Source organism: Bos grunniens, chromosome 6 (genome assembly GCF_055505025.1).
Source record: "Bos grunniens cultivar Pamir isolate PY7600 chromosome 6, Bosgru_T2T1.0, whole genome shotgun sequence".
Classification (NCBI taxonomy): domain Eukaryota; kingdom Metazoa; phylum Chordata; class Mammalia; order Artiodactyla; family Bovidae; genus Bos; species Bos grunniens.
Window position 1 is genome coordinate 99497838 of NC_141170.1, and position 23306 is coordinate 99521143.

The following is a 23306-nucleotide window of genomic DNA, read 5'->3' on the forward strand; positions in this document are numbered from 1 at the left end:
AAAAGTAATTAGAAGTAAAATGAAGCACATTCTAATGGATACTGAAGAGTAATAATCCAAACAGAATACATTTCTTTAATATAATATATAACAACTCTTAGGTGCTAATTAATACCAGTCACCTCTTACCAACTGAGGTCAAGAAAATAAATAGGTGATATACTCTGTGAGATTGAATGCCTGTTATTTTTTCCTTCTATATTTCTCCCTATTAAAATTTTAACTGATATTTTCATCTTAAATAATTTCTTAGCATATTCGTATATGTTCATAATACAATGTAATACACAAAAAGATACCATACAGAATAGTATGGTGGTATAGGCTTTAATTTTAAAAATAACAAATAATGAAACATTTTCTTACAAGTATAAAAAATATATTAAAAAATATATATAATTAGTCTTAATTAAGTTGGAGATATTACCAGATCTTTCCTGATTTAAAGTTGGAAACAAACCCAATAAAAAATTATATATCCTTTAATTTCTTATATATCCTTTATATATCCTTTATTTTCTCCAGGTCATAAAACTGTATATTATTGATTTGGTCTAGTGAAGCGACTTAGCAGCAGCAGCAGCAGTGCTAGCCTGCTAAAAAGAGTCAGCTGAGTAAATACTGCCCCCTAGCAATATCAAGAAAGAATAGCAATATTTACCATTTCATGAGATCTTTCTATATGGTCTGGTAATATTAGAAACATCAATAGGAAAAACAAAGGCAGGGGCTCATTAATTTGATTTTCAAGAGCATAAACTATGGCTCAAAAACTTATAAATGTATAAAATGTAAAAGATTAAAAAAGAAAATATTTCTTAAAACTCAGGATGAATCTTTTGTCAAATGGATTTATTTACATACATACTGTGTTCTCTCACCTGTCTCTATATACATATATAGTAATAATAAAAATTATTAATACAAAAGAGAGTATCTTCTAATTGACTTTTATCTTTTTATGAGCATATTTTCTCTTTACCTCAAGTCAGAAGCACTTTTATATCTAAGTTAATGTCAGCCACCTCTGTAAAATGCAAGTTGAGTATCTTGCAATGATTCTGTGTAATAGGGAAATGTACATCTAGCTATTCAAATAAAAGATTATTGAAATGTTGTTTGAAAAACAGCAGATTTTCAAAGCATCAGAGTAGACCATATATTTTCCTGAAACTATGAACTTTGTGATCTGGTAGCTACAAATCTCTTTGAACCTTCAGGATGGTTGTGAAGATTAGTTAAAGGCTTTAAAACACCTGGAAGAAGATATGACATATTTCAGATGTCAGTATAGGAAGTACAATTATTCTTCTTCATAACAGCCAAGAAACTTCTACAATAGGAAAGTATTTCAACAAAATACTTTTGTTGAAGTATTTTGACACAGAATTCTGAGTCAAACTCATGAAATCATCTAACAAAAGCTACCTATGTTCTGGAACCAGGAGACAGGAGCAGAAGGTAAAGAGAAAAGAATCCTGGGCACTGGGAACTGTACACTTGTTTCACAGGCTGAGGCAGACTCAGTTAAAGCAAGGCACAGACAACGAAAGCTAAGGTAGTTGCAGTTCTGCCAGCTCTCAAAATCCGTATTTCTCAACCCCATGTCAGCTACTCTGAGGTCACAAAATTTTAAATATTCTTACATAAAATCTTTTCCCTCAACTTTCCAAATTCTAGAAGATACTTTATTTTGTCTGTACCTGACTGCTATTGCCTTCTTAACCACGTACAGAAGATGTGTTGAAACAAAGAAAAATTCTTGAAAATCAAGAATATGTTCCATAAAAGAGTTTAGTGTTCCAAAGTGCTTTTCATTTTCAAAAGACTATCAGCATTCTCAAAAATGAACAGACATGATGGGTTATGCTAAATCAGGATAAATTAGGTGGAATGGGAAAGGGTTGAACATAAATTCTGAAAATACATAATACAGGTAAGTGAAAGTTGCTCAGTTATGTCCAACTCTTGGCAATCCCATGGACTATACAGTCCATGGAATTCTCTGGGCTAAAATACTGGAGTGGTTAGCCTTTCACTTCTCCAGGGGATCTTCCCAACCCAGGGATCAAACCCAGGTCTCCCACATTGCAGGCAGATCTTTACCAACTGAGCTATCAGGGAAGGCCAATACAGGTAAAAGCAGTAATAAATAGTTCTCCTTATTTAACAGGACTCTTGGTCTTCTATCTTCTTAGCCTCTTGGGGAAAAATTCTTATGTACAAAATATGCCTTCATGTCCTAACCAGCAACAATGGGACAACAGTCAGGAGGTGAGAATTATAAATCTATATGAAAACAGCAATATACAAAGCAATTCTCTAGAATATTTTAAATAGAAAACACATTATTTTCTGATATTTTGGTGAGCCAGTAACCCTGAGGCAAAAGATAATTTGTTTCTATTTTTTATCTTAATAAACAGCCAATAAATACTGCATTCTTTTTTAAAAACAGTTCTTATCAGAGCATAGTTGCTTTACAAGTTGTGTGAGTTTCTCCTGTGCAGCAAAGTGAATCAGTTATACATATACATATATCCACTCTTTTTTTGATTTCCTTCTCATTTAGGTCACCACAGAACACTGTGTAGAGCTCCCTATGCTATATGGTAGGCTCTCATTAGTTATCTATCTTACACATAGTAGTAAATACTCCATTCTTATAGATAAAACAAACCAGTATGGAACACAGTGCCTGGCACATTAATGACTGTAGGGAATCAACACCATCAAGATTCTTGCTAGCGTTTAAAGTCAAGCTTATTGATCTTGAATTTCCAAGATATATACTCCCTCTCTTCTTACAATCATACATTTTATCTACATCTAAGTTTTTAAAGTGAAGTTGCTCAGTCCTTCTGACTTTTGTGACCCCATTGACTGCAGCCTACCAGGACCCTCGGTCCATGGAATTCTCTAGGCAAGAGTACTGGAGTGGGTTGCCATTCCCTTCTTCAAGGGATCTTTCCGACCCAGGGATTGAACTCAGGTCTCCTGCATTGCAGGTAGATTCTTTACCATCTGAGCCACGATGCAAGCCCTGATTTTTTGATCTACATCTAAATCACCTGGCATTCTCTGACAGATTATTGATGGTAGACCCACCAATGATGATGCAAGCCCCCACCCCCTTTTAAAAAATTACCCTGGTAATTTGGTTTCAGACTTGAAGCTTATTAGAGAATCTAACTGTTCTTTCTTTATTTAACATGTGCTCACGTTACATCAGGGCTTCCCTGGTACCTCAGTGGTAAAGAATCCGCTTGCCAATGCAGGAGATGTGGGTTTGATCCCTGGGTTGGGAAGATCCCTGGGAGAAGAAAATGACAACCCACTCAAGTATTCTTGCCTGGGAAATCCCATGGACAGAGGAGTCTGATAGGCTACAGTTCATGGGGTCATAAAAGAGTTGGATAGGACTTAGTGACTAAACAACAACATGTTATAACATCACCATTTTTATAAAGCAGTTTCATAGAGGGGTGGTACAATACTAAATAGCTCAGTTGGTAAAGAATCCGCCTGCAATGCAAGAGACCCTGGTTTGATCCCGGGGTCAGGAAGATCCACTGCAGAAGGGATGCATAGGCTACCTACTCCAGTATTCTTGGGCTTCCTTTGTGGCTCAGTTGGTAAAGAATCCTCCTGCAATGTGGGAGACCTGGGTTTGATCCCTGGATTGGTAAGATCCCCTGGCGAAGGGAAAGGCTATCCACTCCAGTATTCGGGCCTGCAGAATTCTATGGACTATATAGTCCACGGGGTCACAAAGAGTCAGACACAACTGAGTGACTTTCACTTCACTTCACTTCACAGTACTAAAATACATCATCATTATTACCATCTTTCATTTTTTGTACTATGTCATCCAAAGTGTTACATCATCTTTTAAGAAGATATAATAAATACATAGAGACATCATTACAGTCTGTTCTAATTTTTCTTCCAGTTTTATTGAGATATAATTGACATACAGTACTGTAAAAAATTTAAACTGTAGATTAGTTGTTCTTCAGCAAAGTTAAGAGTCCTGTCAATGTTTTGCTCTAATTGTGTCTAGACTGTGCAAGTACAAGAAGAAGAACCAGAAATAAGCTAGAACCTGTAAGATGTGTATTTGAAATATAGAATAAATATTTACAGGATAGATATGCTCCAGGTTCATGCATGACAGACAAGGAGTAAGTAAAAAGGACACCATACATTTCACATACATACACTTTCAATATATGTAATAAAATTTGGGGTTTGCTATGTTTAAATGCTTTCTAAATTTTTTAGTATTGTTTTTACCATATCTTTATGCTACTTCTATAAATTATTCAAAAAAAGAACTTCAGTTCAGTCACTCACTCATGTCCAACTCTTTGCGACCCCATGAATTGCAGCATGCCAGGCCTCCTTGTCCATCACCAACTCCCGGAGTTCACTCAGACTCACGTCCATTGAGTCGGTGATGCCATCCAGCCATCTCATCCTCTGTCGTCCCCTTCTCCTCCTGCCCCCAATCCCTCCCCGCATCAGAGTCTTTTCCAATGAGTCAACTCTTCGCATGAGGTGGCCAAAGTACTGGAGTTTCAGCTTTAGCATCAGTCCTTCCAAAGAACACCCAGGGCTGATCTCCTTTAGAATGGACTGGTTGGATCTCCTTGCAGTCCAAGGGACTCTCAAGAGTCTTCTCCAACACCACAGTTCAAAAGCATCAATTCTTTGGCGCTCAGCCTTCTTCACAGTCCAACTCTCACATCCATACATAACCACAGGAAAAACCATAGCCTTGACTAGATGGACCTTTGTTGGCAAAGTAATGTCTCTGCTTTTGAATATGCTATCTAGGTTGGTCATAACTTTTCTTCCAAGGAGTAAGCGTCTTTTAATTTCATGGCTGCAGTCACCATCTGCAGTGATTTTGGAGCCCAAAAAAATAAAGTCTGACACTGTTTCCACTGTTTCCCCATCTATTTCCCATTAGATCCATTGGACCCAGATGTTAAATGGTTAACTTGTTTTCCCTTGTATACCAAAGGTTATATTAGTTATATTTTTTGCAAGTAATGATTTCCATAATACTAAAAAATAAATAACTGCATAAATATACCTTTCTCTATTAATTATTACTTGACTTATAATACTGAGCCAAAAAACTACAAAATAGAAACCAATAACAAAATCACTTGGGCAATTTAACGGTTGTGAAACCCACATTTATCATTTTTGGAAAAGATTAGCTATATATCCAAAGTAGGTTTCAATTATCTCACTGAGTATTTAAAAAAAACAAATTTCAAAAATTTCAAATAATTAATTTTAAGTAAAAGACTACAAAACATGCTATGCAGCACTTTCTGGGAGATAGAAAAGTACCTTAAAAATTCAGCAAATAAAAAGTGTTAAAATCTAAAATGGAGTGGCAATCTTATCAACTCAAAAACAAAGTCTTTGCTGTTGTTATATCATTATTTACTCCAGCAAAGTATTTGCTAACTGAAACAGTAAAATACTATATCCATTATAGTTTGTAATAGAATGCTTTTCTAAATATAAATCCTATGAATATGACCAAAGAAACAGTGCAACATGATCAAACTCTAATAAATAAAACAAGAAAACTAATAATGGCTAACTCCTTAAAATTTACTGTGTACTTGGAACTGTGTTGAACTGTTTATACATATTATCTCATTTAATCGTCACAATAATCTTAAGACATACGATTTATTATAATCAACATTAAAGAGCACTATGGATAAGAGAAACTAACTTAACTGTTTAGCTACTAAGTTGAAGAGTCAGGATTAGAACTCTGTCCCATTTCACACCTGTGTCTGAGTGCTTATTCTCAAATTGTGTTCATAGACTCCTGGGAATCTTTAAAAGCCAGGGCCCCAAAGTTCAAAACTATAACAATACTAAGACGTTTTTGCTCCTTTTTCTTTTTTTTTTTTTTTAATTATGTTCACACTTGTGCTAATGGTACAAAAACCACTGGTGGATAAAATTGCTGGCACAATATCACAAATCAAAGTGGGGGCACTAAGTATAAAAGTCATAATCTTGTGAAGGTTAAAAACTAAAAATGATTCATTTTGCAAAATATTTTTTAAAATGTTCCGTGAGACAAACTGGGAAGTAGGTATAAAGCACTTGTACTGTGTACTGAAGTAAAACATTGCCTTGAAAGAACCTCCCTGATGGCCCAGGGGCAAACCTACTTCCAATGCAGGGGGTTCAGGTTCAATCCCTGGTTGGGGGACTTAAGATCCCACACGCCACGTGGCTCAGCCGAAAAGAAAAAAAAAAGGTTGCCTGGAGGAAAAAGCACTTGGGCAATGGTTTGAGCTATGAGCCATTGTAGGTGACTTTTTCAAGAAATGCCAAGTTTAATGTTATATTGGAAAAATAAAATAAAAACAATAATTTTTTTCATGCTTGGATATTTGGTGGACATTTCTCGAACATGAAGTGAGCCTGTCACTTCAATAAAAAATTCTAGCTGTCAGGTGAAGATTAGAATTTTGGAAAATTGTATCTGCCAGTGTGAGCTTGGCAGCTTCTCAATACTTAATGAATTTCTGCATGAGATCAGTGGTGATATTAATGAATGTGATTTTTTGATATATATAACTAAATGTTTCATAGTTGAAACATCTGAATAATTCAATGCACTGATATTTTTTAAATGACCAATTACAACATCAGAAAATCACATATGGGTAAAAGAGCCATTCAAAGTGTAAGAGAGACTGATAGATTTGAATATAAAAGAATATGAAAAGTTCACTGACATAGTTTTAGACTGTATATTGTAATTAAGCATTAAGAAACTACCTTTTGCAATTATGTCTGTGTAGGGCCAACAGATTTTCTTTATGTACTTCAACCAGAACAATGAACTGCAACAGGAATGAATTTAGAAGCAGATATGAGAACCTAACTTTCCTCTATTAAGTAGAAGTTGCAAAAATATAAAACAATATTACTTTTCCATTATTTTGTTTTGGAAAACAATTACTTTTCTGAAAAATTTTATTTTGTTAACATATAATGATTCTGCTATTTTCATTAAAAATTAATACATAATTTTTTAAATGTCTCAGTAAATACTGACAGATATAACTCTACCTATAAACTCTTTGAGATACTTGCTAATTTTTAAAAATGTGAAGGGGTCCTGAGACCGACCAAAAAGTTTGAGAACTACTGCATCATATTATACACTTAAAAAAAAAATGGAAGTTTAGATGATTTACAATATTGTGCTTGTTTCAGGTGTACAGAGTACTGTTTCAGGTTTGTTTTGTTTTCTGTAGAGTGTATTCCATTATATGTTATTATAAGATATTAGGTATAATCCCCAGTGCTATGCAGTAAGTTCTGTTGCTTATCTCTTTTATGTATAGTAATCAGCCTTCAATAATCTCATACTCCTTAAAATCTGTCCCTCCCTTGCTCCTTCTCTCCCTTTTGGTAACCATACATTTGTTTTTGTCTGTGAGTCTGTTTCTGTTTTGTACATAGATTCATTTATATTACTTTTTAGAGTCCATATATAAGTGGTATCATACAGCATTTGTCTTTGTCTGAATTATTTTACTAAGCATATACTTCCTTTTACTTGTCTGTCAATCAGTATAAGGATACATTAGTTTGAAAGCAGAGTAAGAATTTAAGAAAAAGGGAAACCTGGTGGATTCTTAACTTCTATGTATATGTTCTTAGCAAGAAGATACCAAACATTACTTTGTCATTGCCTGTGAGATTAGTAAGTCTTGGGCTCTATGATATGAGTGCTTTCTGAAAGGTAATTTAACCTCTACTATAAGAGAGCTCAATAAGCCCTTTGTGTTCAAGGGTTTTAAAGAATCCAAGGGTGGTAGAATGGGTTAGGAGTCAAGTCAGGGAAGCTGTAGTTTCCCAGTCGTCAAGTACAGATGTGAGACTGGACCATAAAGAAGGCTGAGTGCCGGAAAATTGATGCTTTTGAACTGTAGTGCTGGGGAAGACTCTTAAAAGTCCTTGGGTTGTAAGGAGATCAAACCAGTCAAAACTAAAGGAAATCAACCCTTAATATTCATTAGAAGGATTGATGCTGAAGCTGAAGCTCCAACACTTAGGCCACCTGATGTGAAGAGCTGGCTCAGTGGAAAAGACCTTGATGCTGGGAAAGACTGAAGGCAGCAGGAGAAGGGGGCTGCAACGGATGAGAGGTTAGATAGCATCACTGACTCAATGGACATGAATTTGAGCAAGTCTGGGAGATAGTGAAGGACAGGAAAGCCTGGCGTGCTGCAGTCCATGGAGCTGTAAACAGTCACGATTTAGCTACTGAACAACAACAACAAGGAAAACACAACAGCCAAAGGATACATCATAGCACTCTAGGATGGTCTAGGACAGGTTGGTGGGGACTTCTATTATGGGAGATTCTAAATAAGGTGCAATCTTCTAATTTATCTTATAACCATTGCTGCTGCTGCTGCTAAGTCGCTTCAGTCGTGTCCGACTCTGTGCGACCCCATAGACGGCAGCCCACCAGGCTCCCCAGTCCCTGGGATTCTCCAGGCAAGAATACTGGACTGGGTCACCATTTCCTTCTCCAATGCATACATGCATGCTAAATTGCTTCAGTCATGTCGGACTCTGTGCGACCCCATGGACAGCAGCCCACCAGGCTCCTTTGTCCACAGGATTCTCCAGGCAAGAATACTGGAGTGGGTTGCCATTTCCTTCTCCACTTGTAACCACACTAGATAAAAATCTAAAAATAAAAAAAATTCTAAAAAATTCATTGTCACCAATGTCTGTAGATTAAAATCTAAAAATTTTTTATGCAACAATAACAACATAAAGGCTAGGAACGAATGATGGAACAAATGAACAAACCAAGCAAATACCCAGGAATCGAACCCAGGTCTCCCACATTGTAGGCAGACGCTTTACTGTCTGAGCCACCAGGGAAGTCCAAATTATATAAATATTTCTGATAAATACTTTCATATTTTTAGCTACTACAAACTCAGCTAAATAGAAGTTTGGAGAATGACAGTGATAAACTTTTAGGAAAGGAGAAAATCAGCAGTGGTATAAGCATCCATTAAGAGTGTAGTTAAATGACAATGGTTTTGCCAGCATATTTATCACTGAATTTGCTGACGTTATCTTTAGCAGTGACAGTAGGTCAAGAGGCGCGTATAGTACTGGAATACGGCCTTTGTCATGTTTCTTACGGTCCACCTGATAACTTTTCATAACTTTCAGGTTGAATGCTATTCATTGCATTTCAGAAAAAGTTTCCTTAAGAATGAAGAAACAGAGGAAAATAATAGAATGGGGGATCTCTTCAAGAAAATTAGAGATACCAAGGGAACATTTCATGCAAAGATGGGCTCGATAAAGGATAGAAATGGCATGGACCTAACAGAAGCAGAAAATATTAAGAAGAGGTGGCAAGAATACACAGAAGAAATATACAAAAAAGATCTTCATGACCCAGATAATCAAAATGATGTGATCACCAATCTAGAGCCAGACATCCTGGAAAGCAAAGTTAAGTAGACTTTAGGAAGCATCACTATTAACAAGCTAGTGGAGGTGATGGAATTCCAGTTGAGCTATCTAAAATCCTGAAAGATGATGCTGTGAAAGTGCTGCACTTAATATGCCAGCAAATTTGGAAAACTCAGCAATGGCCACAGGACTGGAAAAGGTCGTTTTCATTCCAATCCCAAAGAAAAGCAATGCCAAAGAATGCTCAAACTACCGCACAATTGCACTCATCTCACAAGCTAGCAAAGTAATGCTCAAAATTCTCCAAGCCATGCTTCAGCAGTATGTGAAATGTGAATTTCCAGATGTTCAAGCTGGATTTAGAAAAGGCAGAGGAACCAGAGATCCAACATCCGTCAGATCACTAAAAAAGCAAGAGAGTTCCAGAAAAACATCTACTTCTGCTTTATTGACTAAGCCAAAGCCTTTGACTGTGTGGACCACAACAAACTCTGGAAAATTCTTAAAGAGATGGGAATACCAGACCACCTGACCTGCCTCTTGAGAAACCTGTATGCAGGTCAGGAAGCAACAGTTAGAACTGGACATGGAACAATAGACTGGTTCCAAATAGGGAAAGGAGTACGTCAAGGCTGTATATTGTCACCCTGCTTATTTAACTTCTATGCAGAGTATATCATGAGAAACGCTGGGCTGGATGAAGCACAAACTGGAATCAAGATTGCCAGGGAGAAATATCAATCACCTCAGATATGCAGATGACACCACCCTTATAGCAGAAAGTGAAGAGGAACTAAAAAGCCTCTTGATGAAAGTGAAAGAGGAGAGTGAAAGAGTTGGCTTAAAGCTCAACATTCAGAAAACTAAGATCATGGCATCTGGTCCCATCACTTCATGGCAAATAGATGGGGAAACAGTGGCAGTCTTTATATTTTGAGGGGTTCCAAAATCACTGCCGATGGTGATTGCAGCCGTGAAAGTAAAAGACGTTTGCTCTTGGAAGAAAAGTTATGACCAACCTAGACAGCATATTAAAAAGCAAAGACATTACTTTGCCAAACAAGGTAGATCTAGTGAAAGCTATGGTTTTTCCAGTAGTCCTGTATGGATGTGAGAGTTGTACTATAAAGAAAGCTGAGTGCTAAAGAATTGATGCTTTTGAACTGTGGTGTTGGAGAAGACTCTTGAGAGTCCTTTGGACTGCAAGGAGATCCAATGAGTCCATCATAAAGGAGATTAGTCCTGAATACTCATTGGAAGGACTGATGCTGAAGCTCAAACTCCAATACTTTGGCCACCTGATGCGAAGAACTGACTCACTGGAAAAGACCCTGATGCTGGGAAAGACTGAAGGCAGGAGGAGGAGGGGATGACAGAGGATGAGATGGTTGGATGGCATCACCAACTCAATGGACATGAGTTTCAGTAAACTCTGGGAGTTGGTGATGGACAGGGAGGCCTGGCGTGCTGCAGTCCATGGGGTTGCAAAGAGACGACTCAGTGACTGGACTGAACTGAACTGAAGAATGAAGAAGTGTACTTTCTTATTCTCATTTCAAAGGCTGGATATATTTTCAGAAGCAGGAACATATAGCAAGACAGAAATGATAAAAATCACTGCGGCCCCAATTTTTCCAAATACACATTGCTCACCCTATTTATATGTAAATTGCATAACTACCATGATACATATAATCTAAAGCAACACATCAATGCACAATATTCCCAACTTTTCAAGCTACAGCAGTACTCAGTATTCAGAGCTCTGTGACCCACGGCAAATGGAAAGGAGCCAGAAATCACAATCTTTTCTGCAATAGGAGTCTGCATTTTAATGATGGAAGATTAATGAGGGCTTGCTTTAATAAGATTAGTTATTCAGCAGGAAACTCAGTTTGGGATCTCATTACGAAAATGCCCATCCTTGCCCTTGATGAATTCTAGCCTGTAGTTTTGTTGGAGGTACAGAAATTCACCTAAACAATTATCTTACAGACAGAACACTGAAGGCTATGATCTGGTGGGGGAGGAGAAAGAAAGACTTCACATACAAACTACTAACATGCAGCTAAAAGTATGTGATTATTAACAGAATAATGAAAATATTAGAAAAATTCTCCATTTCATCACACCTCTCCACCACTATTCACTGTTAATAATCTCTATATTAAAAATATAAAATCTTTTTTCAAACTCAAATTTAAAAATAGTCTCAACATTTTCATATTATCTACACACCTGAGAACTAGGCCAACAAAACACAATAAAACAAACCAAGATTTCAAAAACCAAAAACCAACCTTCCTATTAACATTTTAACTTTGTTAAATCTTTCATTTTGCCCTTTCTCTGTGACAGAAGAATAGTCATAGAAAATGGAATTTTTTCCAGGTTAAGATATTTTTCCTTTTCCTTCACTTCTCTGTTGTTAACTTTAGGATTCTCGATAGAGACAGACTCTTCCCTAGAGGATGTTTGAAGATATGTGTAGTCATTTTTCAGAAATAACATGTAGGCATTTTATTGTCACAATGATTAGGGGATATTAGCAGGTAATCAGTGGATAAGGGCTAGGGATGCTCAGTATTTGTCATATACTGGACATGCTCGTCCCACAAGGAATTGTCCTCATCCAACGTGACTAATGAATGTCTCATAAGACTAATCATATATATATGTGTATATATATGTGTGTATATATATGTGTATATATATATGTATATATATGTGTGTATATACACACACATATATATATATAAAACTAATACTTTACCTTACTAGAATTAAAGCTTTTACAAGATGTTATACAAAGATACCCCAGTAATTATCGGAGGGGGTCATAATAGATAGGGAAGCATAAATAAAGATTTCGTGTCAAAATTATTATATCTACTAACTACTGTGAGCAAGAATCCCTTAGAAGGAATAGAGTAGCCCTCATAGTTAAAAAAAAGAGTCTGAAATGCAGTACTTGGGTGCAATCTCAAAAATGACAGAATGATCTTGCTTGTTTCGAGGGCAAACCATTCAGTATCAGAGTAATCCAAGTCTATGCTCCAACCACTAATGCAGAAGGAGTTGAATTTGAATGTTTCTATGAAGACCTACAAGACTTCCTAGAACTAACACCAAAAAAAGATGTATTTTCATCATAGGGGACTGGAATGCAAAAGTAGGAAGTCAAGAGATACCTGGAGTAACAGGCAAGCTTGGCCTTGGAGTACAAAATGAAGCAGGGCAAAGGCTAATAGAGTTTTGTCAAGAGAACGCACTGTTTATAGCAAACACCCTCTTCCAACAACACAAGAGATGACTCTACACATGGACATCACCAGATGGTCAAAATCGAAATCAGACTGATTATATTCTTTGCAGCCGAAGATGGAGAAGCTGTATACAGTAAGCAAAAACAAGACTGGGAGCTGACTGTGGCTCTTATCATGAACTCCTTATTGGCAAGCTCAGACTTAAATTGAAGAAAGTAGGGAAAACCACCTGGCCATTCAGGTATAACCTAAATCAAATCCCTTATAATTACACAGTTTTGAAGTTAAGTGAAAGTCACTCAGTCATGTCCGACTCTTTGTGACCCCATGGACTATACAGTCCATGTAATTCGAAGTGACAAATAGATTCAAGGGATTAGATCTGATAGACAGAGTGCCTGAAGAACTATGGATAGAAGTTCGTGACACTGTACAAGAGGCAGTGATCAAAACCATCCCCCAAAAAAAGAAATGCAGTAGGAAAAATGATTGTCTGACAAGGCCTTACAAATAGCAGAGAAAAGAAGAGAAGCTAAAGGCAAAGGAGAAAAGGAAAGATATACTCATATGAATGAGAGTTCTAAAGAATAGCAAGGAGAGATAACAAGGTCTTCCTCAGTGATCAATGTAAAGAAATAGCAGAAAACAATAGAACGGGAAAGACTAGAGATCATGTCAAGAAAATTAGAGATATCAAGGGAATATTTCATGCAAAGATGGGCACAATAAAGGACAGAAATGGTATGGACCTAACAGAAGCAGAAAATATTAAGCAGAGGTGGCAAGAATACACAGAACTATACAAAAAAAATCTTAATGACCAGATAACCATGATGGTGTAATCACTTACCTAGAGCCAGAGATCCTGGAAAGCGAAGTCAAGTGGATGTTAGAGAGCATCACTATGAACAAAGAGAGTGGAGGTGATGGAATTCCAGTTGAGCTATTTAAAATCCTAAAAGATGATGCTTTGAAAGTGCTGCACTCAATATGTCAGGAAATTTAGAAAACTCAGCAGTGACCACAGGATTGGAAAAGGTCAGTTTTCATTCCAATCCCAAAGAAAGGTAATGCAAAGAATGTTCAAACTACGGTACAATTGCACTCATCTCACATGCAAGCAAAGTATTGCTCAAAATTCTCCAAGCCAGGCTCCAACAATACATGAACCAAGAACTTCCAGATGTTCAAGCTGGATTTAGAAAAGGAAGAGGAACCAGAGATCAAATTGCCAACATCCGCAGGATCACAGAAATAGCAAGAGAGTTCCAGAAAAACATCTGCTTTATTGACTATGCTAAAGCCTTTGACTGTGTAGATAACAATAAACTGTGGAAAATTCTTCAAGAGATAGGAACACCAGACCACCTGACCTGCCTCCTGAGAAATCTGTATGCAGGTCAGGAAGCAACAGTTAGAACTGGACATGGAACAACGGACTGGTTCCAAATTGGGAAAGGAGTATGTCATTACTGTATATTGTCACCCTGCTTATTTAACTTATATGTAGAGTAAATCATGAGAAATGCTGGGCTGGATGAAGCACAAGCTGGAATCAAGATTGCTGAGAGAAATATCAATAACCTCAGATATGCAGATGACAGCACTCATAGCAGAAAGAGAAGAGGAACTAAAGAGCCTCTTGATGAAAGTAAATGAGAAGATTGAAAAAACTGGCCTAAAACTCAACATTCAAAAAACAAAGATCATGGCATCTGGTTGCATCACTTCATGGCAAATAGATGGGGAAACAATGGAAACAGGGACAGACTTTATTTTCTTAGGCTCCAAAATCACTGCAGATGGTGACTGCAGCCATGAAATTAAAAGACGCTTGCTCCTTGGAAGAAAAGCTATAACAAATCTAGACAGCATTATTAGAAAGCAGAGACATTACTTTGCCAATAAAGGTCCATCTAGTCAAAGCTATGGTTTTTGCAGTAGTTATGTATGGATGTGAGAGTTGGACAATGCAGAAAGCTGAGCACCAAAGAATTAATGCTTTTGAACTGTGGTGTTGGAGAAGACTCTTGAGAGTCCCTTGGACTGCAAGGAGATCAAGTCAGTCAATCCTGAAGGAAATCAGTCCTAAATATTCATTGGAAGGACTGCTGCTGAAGCTCCAAAACTTTGGCCACCTGATGCGAAGAACTGACTCATTGGAAAAGACCCTGATGCTGGGAAAGACTGAAGGCAGGAGGAGAAGGGGATGACAGAGGATGAGATGGTTGGATGGCATCACTGATGCAATTGACATGAGTCTGAGCAAGCTCCGGGAGTTGGTCAGGGAAGCCTAGCATGCTACAGTCCATGGGGGTCGCAAAGAGTTGGCCACAACTGAGTGACTAAACTGAACTGAACTGATAAAAATTACTGAATTATTAAATAATTAGTAATAAAGATTCCCCTCTGTAGTGCAATCCACAGCATCTGGAGGAAGCATCTGGATCTTCTGGGTTATCTCTATGGGACTTGGCAACAAGGGAAATCAAGTGGATGCTTGTGTGCTAAGTTGTTTCAATCCTGTCCAGCTCTGCAAGGCTATGGAATTTTAGCCCACCAGGCTCCTCTGTCCATGGGATTCTCCAGGCAAGAATGGGTTGCCATGCCCTCCTCCAGGGGATCTTCCAGACCTAGGGATGGAACCCACAGAAGTCTCTAGAGGCTCCTGCATTGTAGGCAGATTTTTTACCACTGAGCCACCAGGGAAGCCCCAGGGAAATAAAAAGAAATATGCCAATGCTCACACTGCTAGCTGTGCTGTGAATGAGAAAGCCCTTTATCACTGACAAAGGAGTCTTGGATTTTCTACCAGTATCCATGAAACAGTAAGAGGTTCATTTATTAGATTTAAGTAGGGTAAAATCAAATCCAAGATGTGAAAGGATCCCTGACTTGATGTCTATATTATAAAGAGCACATTAAATTTCCCCTCACATGATGCAAAATCATTAGAAAGGTTTTAAGTTGAAATCCCAATGACTCTTACCTTTCATGTTATTATCTAGACTTTTATTTCTGCCATGCTATTAGCCTTTCCCAAATCGATATTATGCATAAATATTTAACAGTCATTGTTTAATTAGATTTCAAACTTGTGAAGATTAGATGCATGCTAAAGGGTCAGAGCAGTAATTGGTGCACAGTAAGCAGTTAAATTATGTTTAAATTATTATTTTTTTAATAATACTGTTTTTTGCTTGCCTCTTCTCATATACCACATTCTTCAGAGTTTAATTATTCTGATTAACTAAGATAAACTATTTTTCCATATGTGATTTTTAAATTCTACCTATGTTCAAGAATATATCTAAGGATTTTATCAGACTCTCTTTATAATTTCATACATATTTTTGTATATTGCTCAGTTGTGTCCAACTCTTTGTGGTCGCATGGGCTGTAGCTCGCCAGGCTCCTCTGTCCATGGGATTTCCCAGACCACTCCCTCCTCCAGGGGATCTTCCCAATCCAGGGATCAAACCGATGTCTCTTACCTCTCTTGCACTGGCAGGTGGATTCTTTACCTCTAGTGCCACCTGTATAACTAAATTAATATAGGTTTCTGTTTTCATCACAAGTGGTCAGTGGTGCTTTCAAGGGAATATTTTGAAAAGAAATCCTTTTTTTTACGTCTACAGCTTAGTATTTTTCCCTCAGAAATCTAACACCACTACTAATTAGGCAATCAGTTCCTCTGTAATTTCTTCAATTCCAGCCATAAGATTTAATCTAGTATTGCTATGGTTTTTCCAGTGGTCATGTATGGATGCGAGAGTTGGACTGTGAAGAAAGCTGAGCACCAAAGAATTGATGCTTTTGAACTGTGGTTTTGGAGACTCTTGAGAGTCCCTTGGACTGCAAGGAGATCCAACCAGTCCATTCTAAAGGAGATCAGCCCTGGGTGTTCTTTGGAAGGAATGATGCTAAAGCTGAAACTCCAATACTTTGGCCACCTCATGCGAAGAGTTGACTCATTGGAAAAGACTCTGATGCTGGGAGGGATTGGGGGCAGGAGCTGAAGGGGACGACAGAGAATGAGATGGCTGGATGGCATCACCAACATGATGGACGTGAGTTTGAGTGAACTTGGGGAGATGGTGATGGACAGGGAGGCCTGGTGTGCTGCGATTCATGGGGTCGCAAAGAGTCGGACACAACTGAGCAACTGAACTGAACTGAACTGAACTGTCTATATGTAATATATATCACATTTATAATGTGAAGCAAGAAAGGCAGAGGTATATAAAAATAAATACTTAATATGATAATATATATCTATACTGGTTAATTTTTAAATAATTTTTCATCTCCATACATAATTGTAGGGTTTGATCTTATTTTGTTTGTTTTATAATATGTGTATATACTTTGGAGCCCTCATTGAATAAGCCATGTACTCCACTAAAAGGTATTTCTCCACAGGCCTAGAAGCAAATTCCACTGTATATTAAGGATGGTTACTTTATGCCTGATGATCACACCACAGAGTTACAGCACAACACACAGAGCAGTGAACTAGAATTAGTACACATATGTTTTGTCTTTGTTCTCCCCCTGAAAGATGAACCAGACAGAGAGTTGTCAATGATATGTTAAAATTTTATGTCCTGAGATTTAGTTTTATTACCTTCTCAAACATTAAATTTCTTATCTATTCAATGATGAAATTACTTGCTTCATACACCTTACATATTTGACTTGAGTATCAAATGAAATGTTTATGAAAGTAGTTTTAAACTTCAAATCACCCTGCAAGTATTTATACTGTTTAAGTGTTAACACTTTAACTGAATTTTCAGTGTTAACATTTTCACTCCTAATCTTACCATAAACATACTGTTTTGTGGATATAAGCCTTAAAAGGAAAGGTATTCTTCGACTCTGTGAACAGAACTCAGTTCCCCATTTCAGTATGATCAGGAAACAAAGAAGGTTAAGATGAAAAAATGAGATTTCTAACTCAAAAAGAATTTTTTTTTAGTTTTACAAAAACCTATGACATTGTACTCTGTCTTTTAAAAGAGGTTTGACTCCATGCCACAAGCTACATGTGAGTAACAGGCTAAGCTACACTCTGACTACCAAGAGTCAGCTCTGACTTTTGGTTTGATAAGGAACCTGAGAAGCTAATGAAGTAAGCCCAAATCTGGCAAAGCTTCCAAGTAATATCTCAAGCAAAACACAGAAGCAGCTATTAATACCTAAGAAGTAACTAAGTTCCAATTTCCTACTTCTTCAAAAACAAGCCTGAATATCATAAAATCCAAGTGAAAACTGCTGACAGCACAATACAACACTCCACTAACAGGTTTTTCAAATTAATTTGATAGTATCAAGAAAAACAAGATACTTCCCTTTACTAAGTGAAGACATGGAACGTAACCATATAAACTTTATAATAAAAGTCTATAGTTAATAGCAGAAACTTTAGATAGATGGACTTCTTATGACAACAGAACTTTAAAAACAGTTTTATTCTGTTGTGTTGCCAATTTCTGCTTTTTTTTTTTTTTACATCATTTCTTATTAATGCACCAAGTACTTACATCTGGAATAAATCCAATCTCATTGAGATGATTGCTTAGCTCTGGATCATGAAATGCAATCATCTGAGAGAACACAGTCAGATACTCTGAAATGACAATAAAGTTTAAAACAATCATTGTTTTTACATAGTACATCAAATAAAGACATTAAATCCACATAAATTAGTTTTATTTACACTTTGAATTAGATTTAGTTTCTCCACGAAGAAAACACACTTTATTAAATAATTTTCTGTTTTGTTACTACTTCAATCACTTATGGCTAATTATTAAACAAGAAAAGCTTTTTGTTAAAAGCTATGTCACAACTTATTTTCTACCTTTAGAACGGTCAGTTCATTTCCTGAATCACAAATTATTCAAATGATGAATGACTTTTTCCCTATTAAATTCAACAAATTATTTTCTCTAGTGATATTAAACCTGTTTCACATTTATCATTTTTTCAGAAAATGTAAACAGATACTTAAATAAGGAATAACACTGTCACATATAGAATAATTACACCTCAAATTTATTTACATATACAGATATAGAAATTTGTTGCAGTAAAGTGAAGATCCAGGACAGATCCCAAAGGGGAACTTCTGGATTTAACTTTTAACTTCATTTTTTCTCTTTCCAGTTAGGGATGGTATGTTTATCGTCCCAATTTACCTAGAAGCCAGAGGTATGCTACATCAACAATCATATGCATTCAACTTATGTTGATGAAAGCATATGATCATTAACTTTTATTAATAAAATGGGGAAAGAATGACAACCCACTCTAGTATTTTTTCCTGGAGAATCCCATGGACAGAGGAGCCTGTCAGGCCATGGACCATATGGTCTCAGAGAGTTGGACACGACAGAAGCGACTAAGCATGCACGCACACTCTATTTTAAACCAGAAAGTCACACCTCAAGCAATTCTCCACAGCTATGCTCCAGTTTATTAAATGTCTTTCTTATTTGAGCCTGACAGAAGATAACTACTATGGTGAATTACATGGCTAATTAAGAATCTACTGAAGAAACCTAATCCATCATGAAAACATTTTCCTTGTGTTCTGCCAAACACTGATGGTTGGATTTATGTATGTATTATAACTGCACATATGTTGCTGTTGTTCAGTCGCCAAGTTGTGTCCAACTCTTCGTGACCCCATGAACTACAGCACGCTAGGCTTCCCTGTCCCTCACCATCTCCTGGAGTTTGCTCAAGTACATGTCCAAAAAAAAAAAAACAAATACACACACACACACACAAACATGTATATATAATACACACAAAAATAGGTAATTATTTTGCATATTATTATATACCATATATTATTTCATATATGTAAATATACGCTATAAGGCTGGCATAAGTTTTGGTTGCTCAGGATAGGCTTTAGAATGAGATACAGTATGCTTGTTACATACAGAAACATTTCTTTAAAGGAAAAGATGTGGCAGAACTGATGATACCAGCACTGTCATATCAGCACTATGTCAAATTTCAAGTTATTTCAAAAATGCATTGAATGGTTGCTTAGGACAAACGAAACAAATTGAAATGCATATGTCTTTTGATCTGTAAACCAACCTAAGAGAATTTAAGAGAAGCTACTGAAAAACAAACTAGTAATAAAATTAAAACAACAGATTCCATGGATTTACTACTGAATCTTTTAAATGTTCATAAAACACTCTAATTTTGGTTTCTAATAATGAAAATTCCCATCAAGAGATAAAATATCTCCCAAAATAGTATTTTCTGATAGGTGACCTATGTAGGTGTGCGTGTGTGTGTTCAGTCACTCAGTTGCATCTGAATCTTTGTGACCCCACGAACTGCAGCCTGCAAGGCTCCTTTGTCCATGGAATTTTCCAGGCAAGAATACTGTAGTAGATTGCCATTTCCTACTCCATGGGATCTTCCTGACCTAAGGACTGAATCCATGTCTCCTGATATCCCTGCAATGGCAGACAGATTCTTTAACACTGTACCATCTGGGGTAAATGTCATTAAAAAAAAAAAAAAATCAAGATATTTATGAAATTTCCACTCAAATTTCAAGTGAGGTTTAATGGTGTTCTTTTCCACACAATCATGTCTCATATAAATTTTCTGTTTTAACGAAACTTTGTATTTCCAAAAATTTTTGCAATGAGATATAAAATGAATACTCTTTCTCCCTTCTGATAAGATCATATTAAAATTCTTATTCCTCTCCTACAGCATAGCTTTTTTATTACATACTTTGAAAATTTTGTTATTATTGGTCACACTACATTTTTATTAATTCCTAGTAGGCTTGCTCCATGGCAAAGCTTTTTGTAATCAATGTTAATTGTAACAGAGACAAACAGTTGGACTTTTATTTTCTTAAACTGGCACACCTGAATTTGAACCAAACTCAGATTAGATATTAAACAATTATTAGAAAACACCATAATTTTTTGTGGATTTGGAAAACGATTAAACTTAATTATTTCTTCATGTGTTTTAGTGATAAACTGTCACCATATTTTGTTGGGTGAAAACCATAAATTTAACTAGTATTGATCACTTTTGACATAATAACTTTCCCTATAAAAAGGCAAAGAAACATTTCCTTACCTTGTATTACATGTGAGTTGTCTTTCAAGAAGAAGTTGTACAGGTATTTGGGGATAAAAGCAGACATACAGGCATAAGCCAGAGCTAAAAATGAGTATGGCAAATATAACAAATTAGTTAATGAGGTAAAAGATCAGCAGTCATTCACTCACTCAGCACACATTCCTTGTACCCATTTTAAAACAAGAATTACTTAATAACTGACGGAAGCACAAAATTATATGGGGAAAAACCCTACAGAAAATATTGTGCACAACAAGAGATAACCACTCCAGTAACTTTTCAATTTCAAACTACTATAGCAGCAGCAAAAAGAAAAAACAACCACGACCAAAAAAACAAACAAACAAAAAAATATATATGCTGCAGAAATTGTTATCCTACAAGAATAAAAATCTTTATTATCAGAACTTTATGCATTTTAAAATCCCTAAACATAATAATCATTATTGTGCTACATAAACTTCAATGTCCATGATTTTTACTGATGCAAAGAGTCTGAGAACATTGGATTTAAAAACACTAGTAGTAATTGATCTTTCAAATATAGATCAAATACAGATGCCATTCTTAAATCAATATGTATCATAATGAACTATGCTTAACTAAACACAGCCAGGCTTCTTGTCTAGATTAAAAAGTAATACTAGAGAACAGGCATTTTTAAAAAGCATTCAAATAGTGAAATTTTAGTTCTCTGGGATTATGCTGCTGCTGCTACTGCTGCTGCTAAGTCTTCAGTTGTGTCCGACTCTGTGCGACCCCATAGACAGCGGCCCACCAGGCTCCCCTGTCCCTGGGATTCTCAAGGCAAGAACACTGGAGTGGGTTGCCATTTCCTTCTCCAATGCATGAAAGTGAACAGTGAAAGTGAAGTCGCTCAGTCCTGTCTGACCAGAACTCGATTCCAGGAATCTATGCATTCTGATATGAAACAGAATTTGAAGAGATGGAGATTCTGAGATTAAGGTTTCTAAGGATTCATGCTACAGGATATTCATAATAAATATTTACATATTTATCTAAATACCTACTATAAAAATGGAATTATATCAGGGGACAGAAAAAACAAAAACCCTTGTCATTAAAAAAAAATCCACTAACCAAAAGAAGGGTTACTGTATTAGTATATTGTTGTCCAGTTGCCAACTTGTGTCCAACTCCTTGTGACACCATGGAATGAAGCATGCCAGGCTTCCCTGTCCTTCACTATATATTTATATTAGTATATAAGTAACTGTGATATGAAACATACAGAAGATAAATTTCTGGAAATACAAGTTGCAAGAGGGTAAGAAAAGTCTTCATTAAGGAAGTAATGGTTTAAAAAAAAGGAAGTAGTAGTTGAAATAAAAGACTCTGGAGGATGCGAGATCAATACTGTTTTCCTTACAAATCATTTACAAAGTATATATAAATGAAAACTAATCTCTAAAACAGTCTTCTTTGGAGGAAAGAATTTTCTCCAAAGTTTCATAAAAATGGTCACCAAAGTAGATGAATGCATTTAGAATAATCCATCAGGTTCTCTCTAAATCTCTGCTGCTGTTGCTGTCACTTCAGTCGTGTCTGACTCTGTGCGACCCCATAGATGGCAGCCCACCAGGCTCCCTCGTCCCTGGGATTCTCCAGGCAAGAACACTGGAGTGGGTTGCCATTTCCTTCTCCAATGCATGAAAGTGAAAAGTGAAGTTGCTCAGTCATGTCCGACTCTTCATGACCCCATGGACTGCAGCCTACCAGGCTCCTCCGTCCATGGGATTTTCCAGGTAAGAGTGCTGGAGTGAGGTGCCATTGCCTTCTCTGCTCTAAATCTCTAGTTACCGCTAAAAACTCCCAGAAATAAAATAATTCTTCACATCCTCTAAAATGAGTCACAACAGGTTATTTCACAGAAATTTACAGGCTCTACTAGGAAGAGAGCAAGCTTTCATGTTTGAATAAAATATTTTAGAACAATAAACACAATAATTATTTAAATGATAAATAGGCTTACCTTCATTATTGAAATTTAAATATAGAAATGGAGCACAAAGTGAGTCAAGACCTGATGGAGAGAGATTGAGGAAAAAATTAAACATAATCCAGCAGAATTGTAGATACATACCTTATTCAGATCTCTGCATTACTTTCATATAGATTCAGTATTATACATTTGATCCAGAAATATGTTATGGATTATTGTGAGGAGTAGCAGATGGTAATTAGCATATAGTAAATATCCAATATAAATCAACCATTATTATCAATAGTTATTATAAGTTGAAGAGAGAAATACAGTAACAGAAAAATGTACAAATGATAGAAGGGTTGAATACAGTCTCTGTCTGTGTGATCTTGGCAATCAGTTAACTCCAAAGAGGTTTCCTTGTCAAAGAGATGAAAATTTTTCTT

General features: G+C 36.4%; 1 protein-coding gene across 17 annotated transcripts in view; it reads right to left on the bottom strand.

Moving 5' to 3' along the window:
- TBCK (TBC1 domain containing kinase) overlaps nt 1-23306 on the bottom strand; it is a 209668-nt gene that overhangs the window by 102163 nt on the left and 84199 nt on the right. For all 17 annotated transcript variants that reach the window (XR_015165799.1, XR_015165800.1, XR_015165794.1 and 14 more), the window contains 3 exons: nt 22909-22959; nt 20913-20996; nt 18323-18408 (listed from right to left, as the gene is read on the bottom strand). Coding sequence is in view for 10 of the 17 variants with exons in the window: in XM_086406952.1 (XP_086263078.1) it covers nt 18323-18408; nt 20913-20996; nt 22909-22959 (221 nt within the window). In the remaining 7 variants the exon portion in view is untranslated. The remainder of the gene's footprint in view (nt 1-18322; nt 18409-20912; nt 20997-22908; nt 22960-23306) is intronic.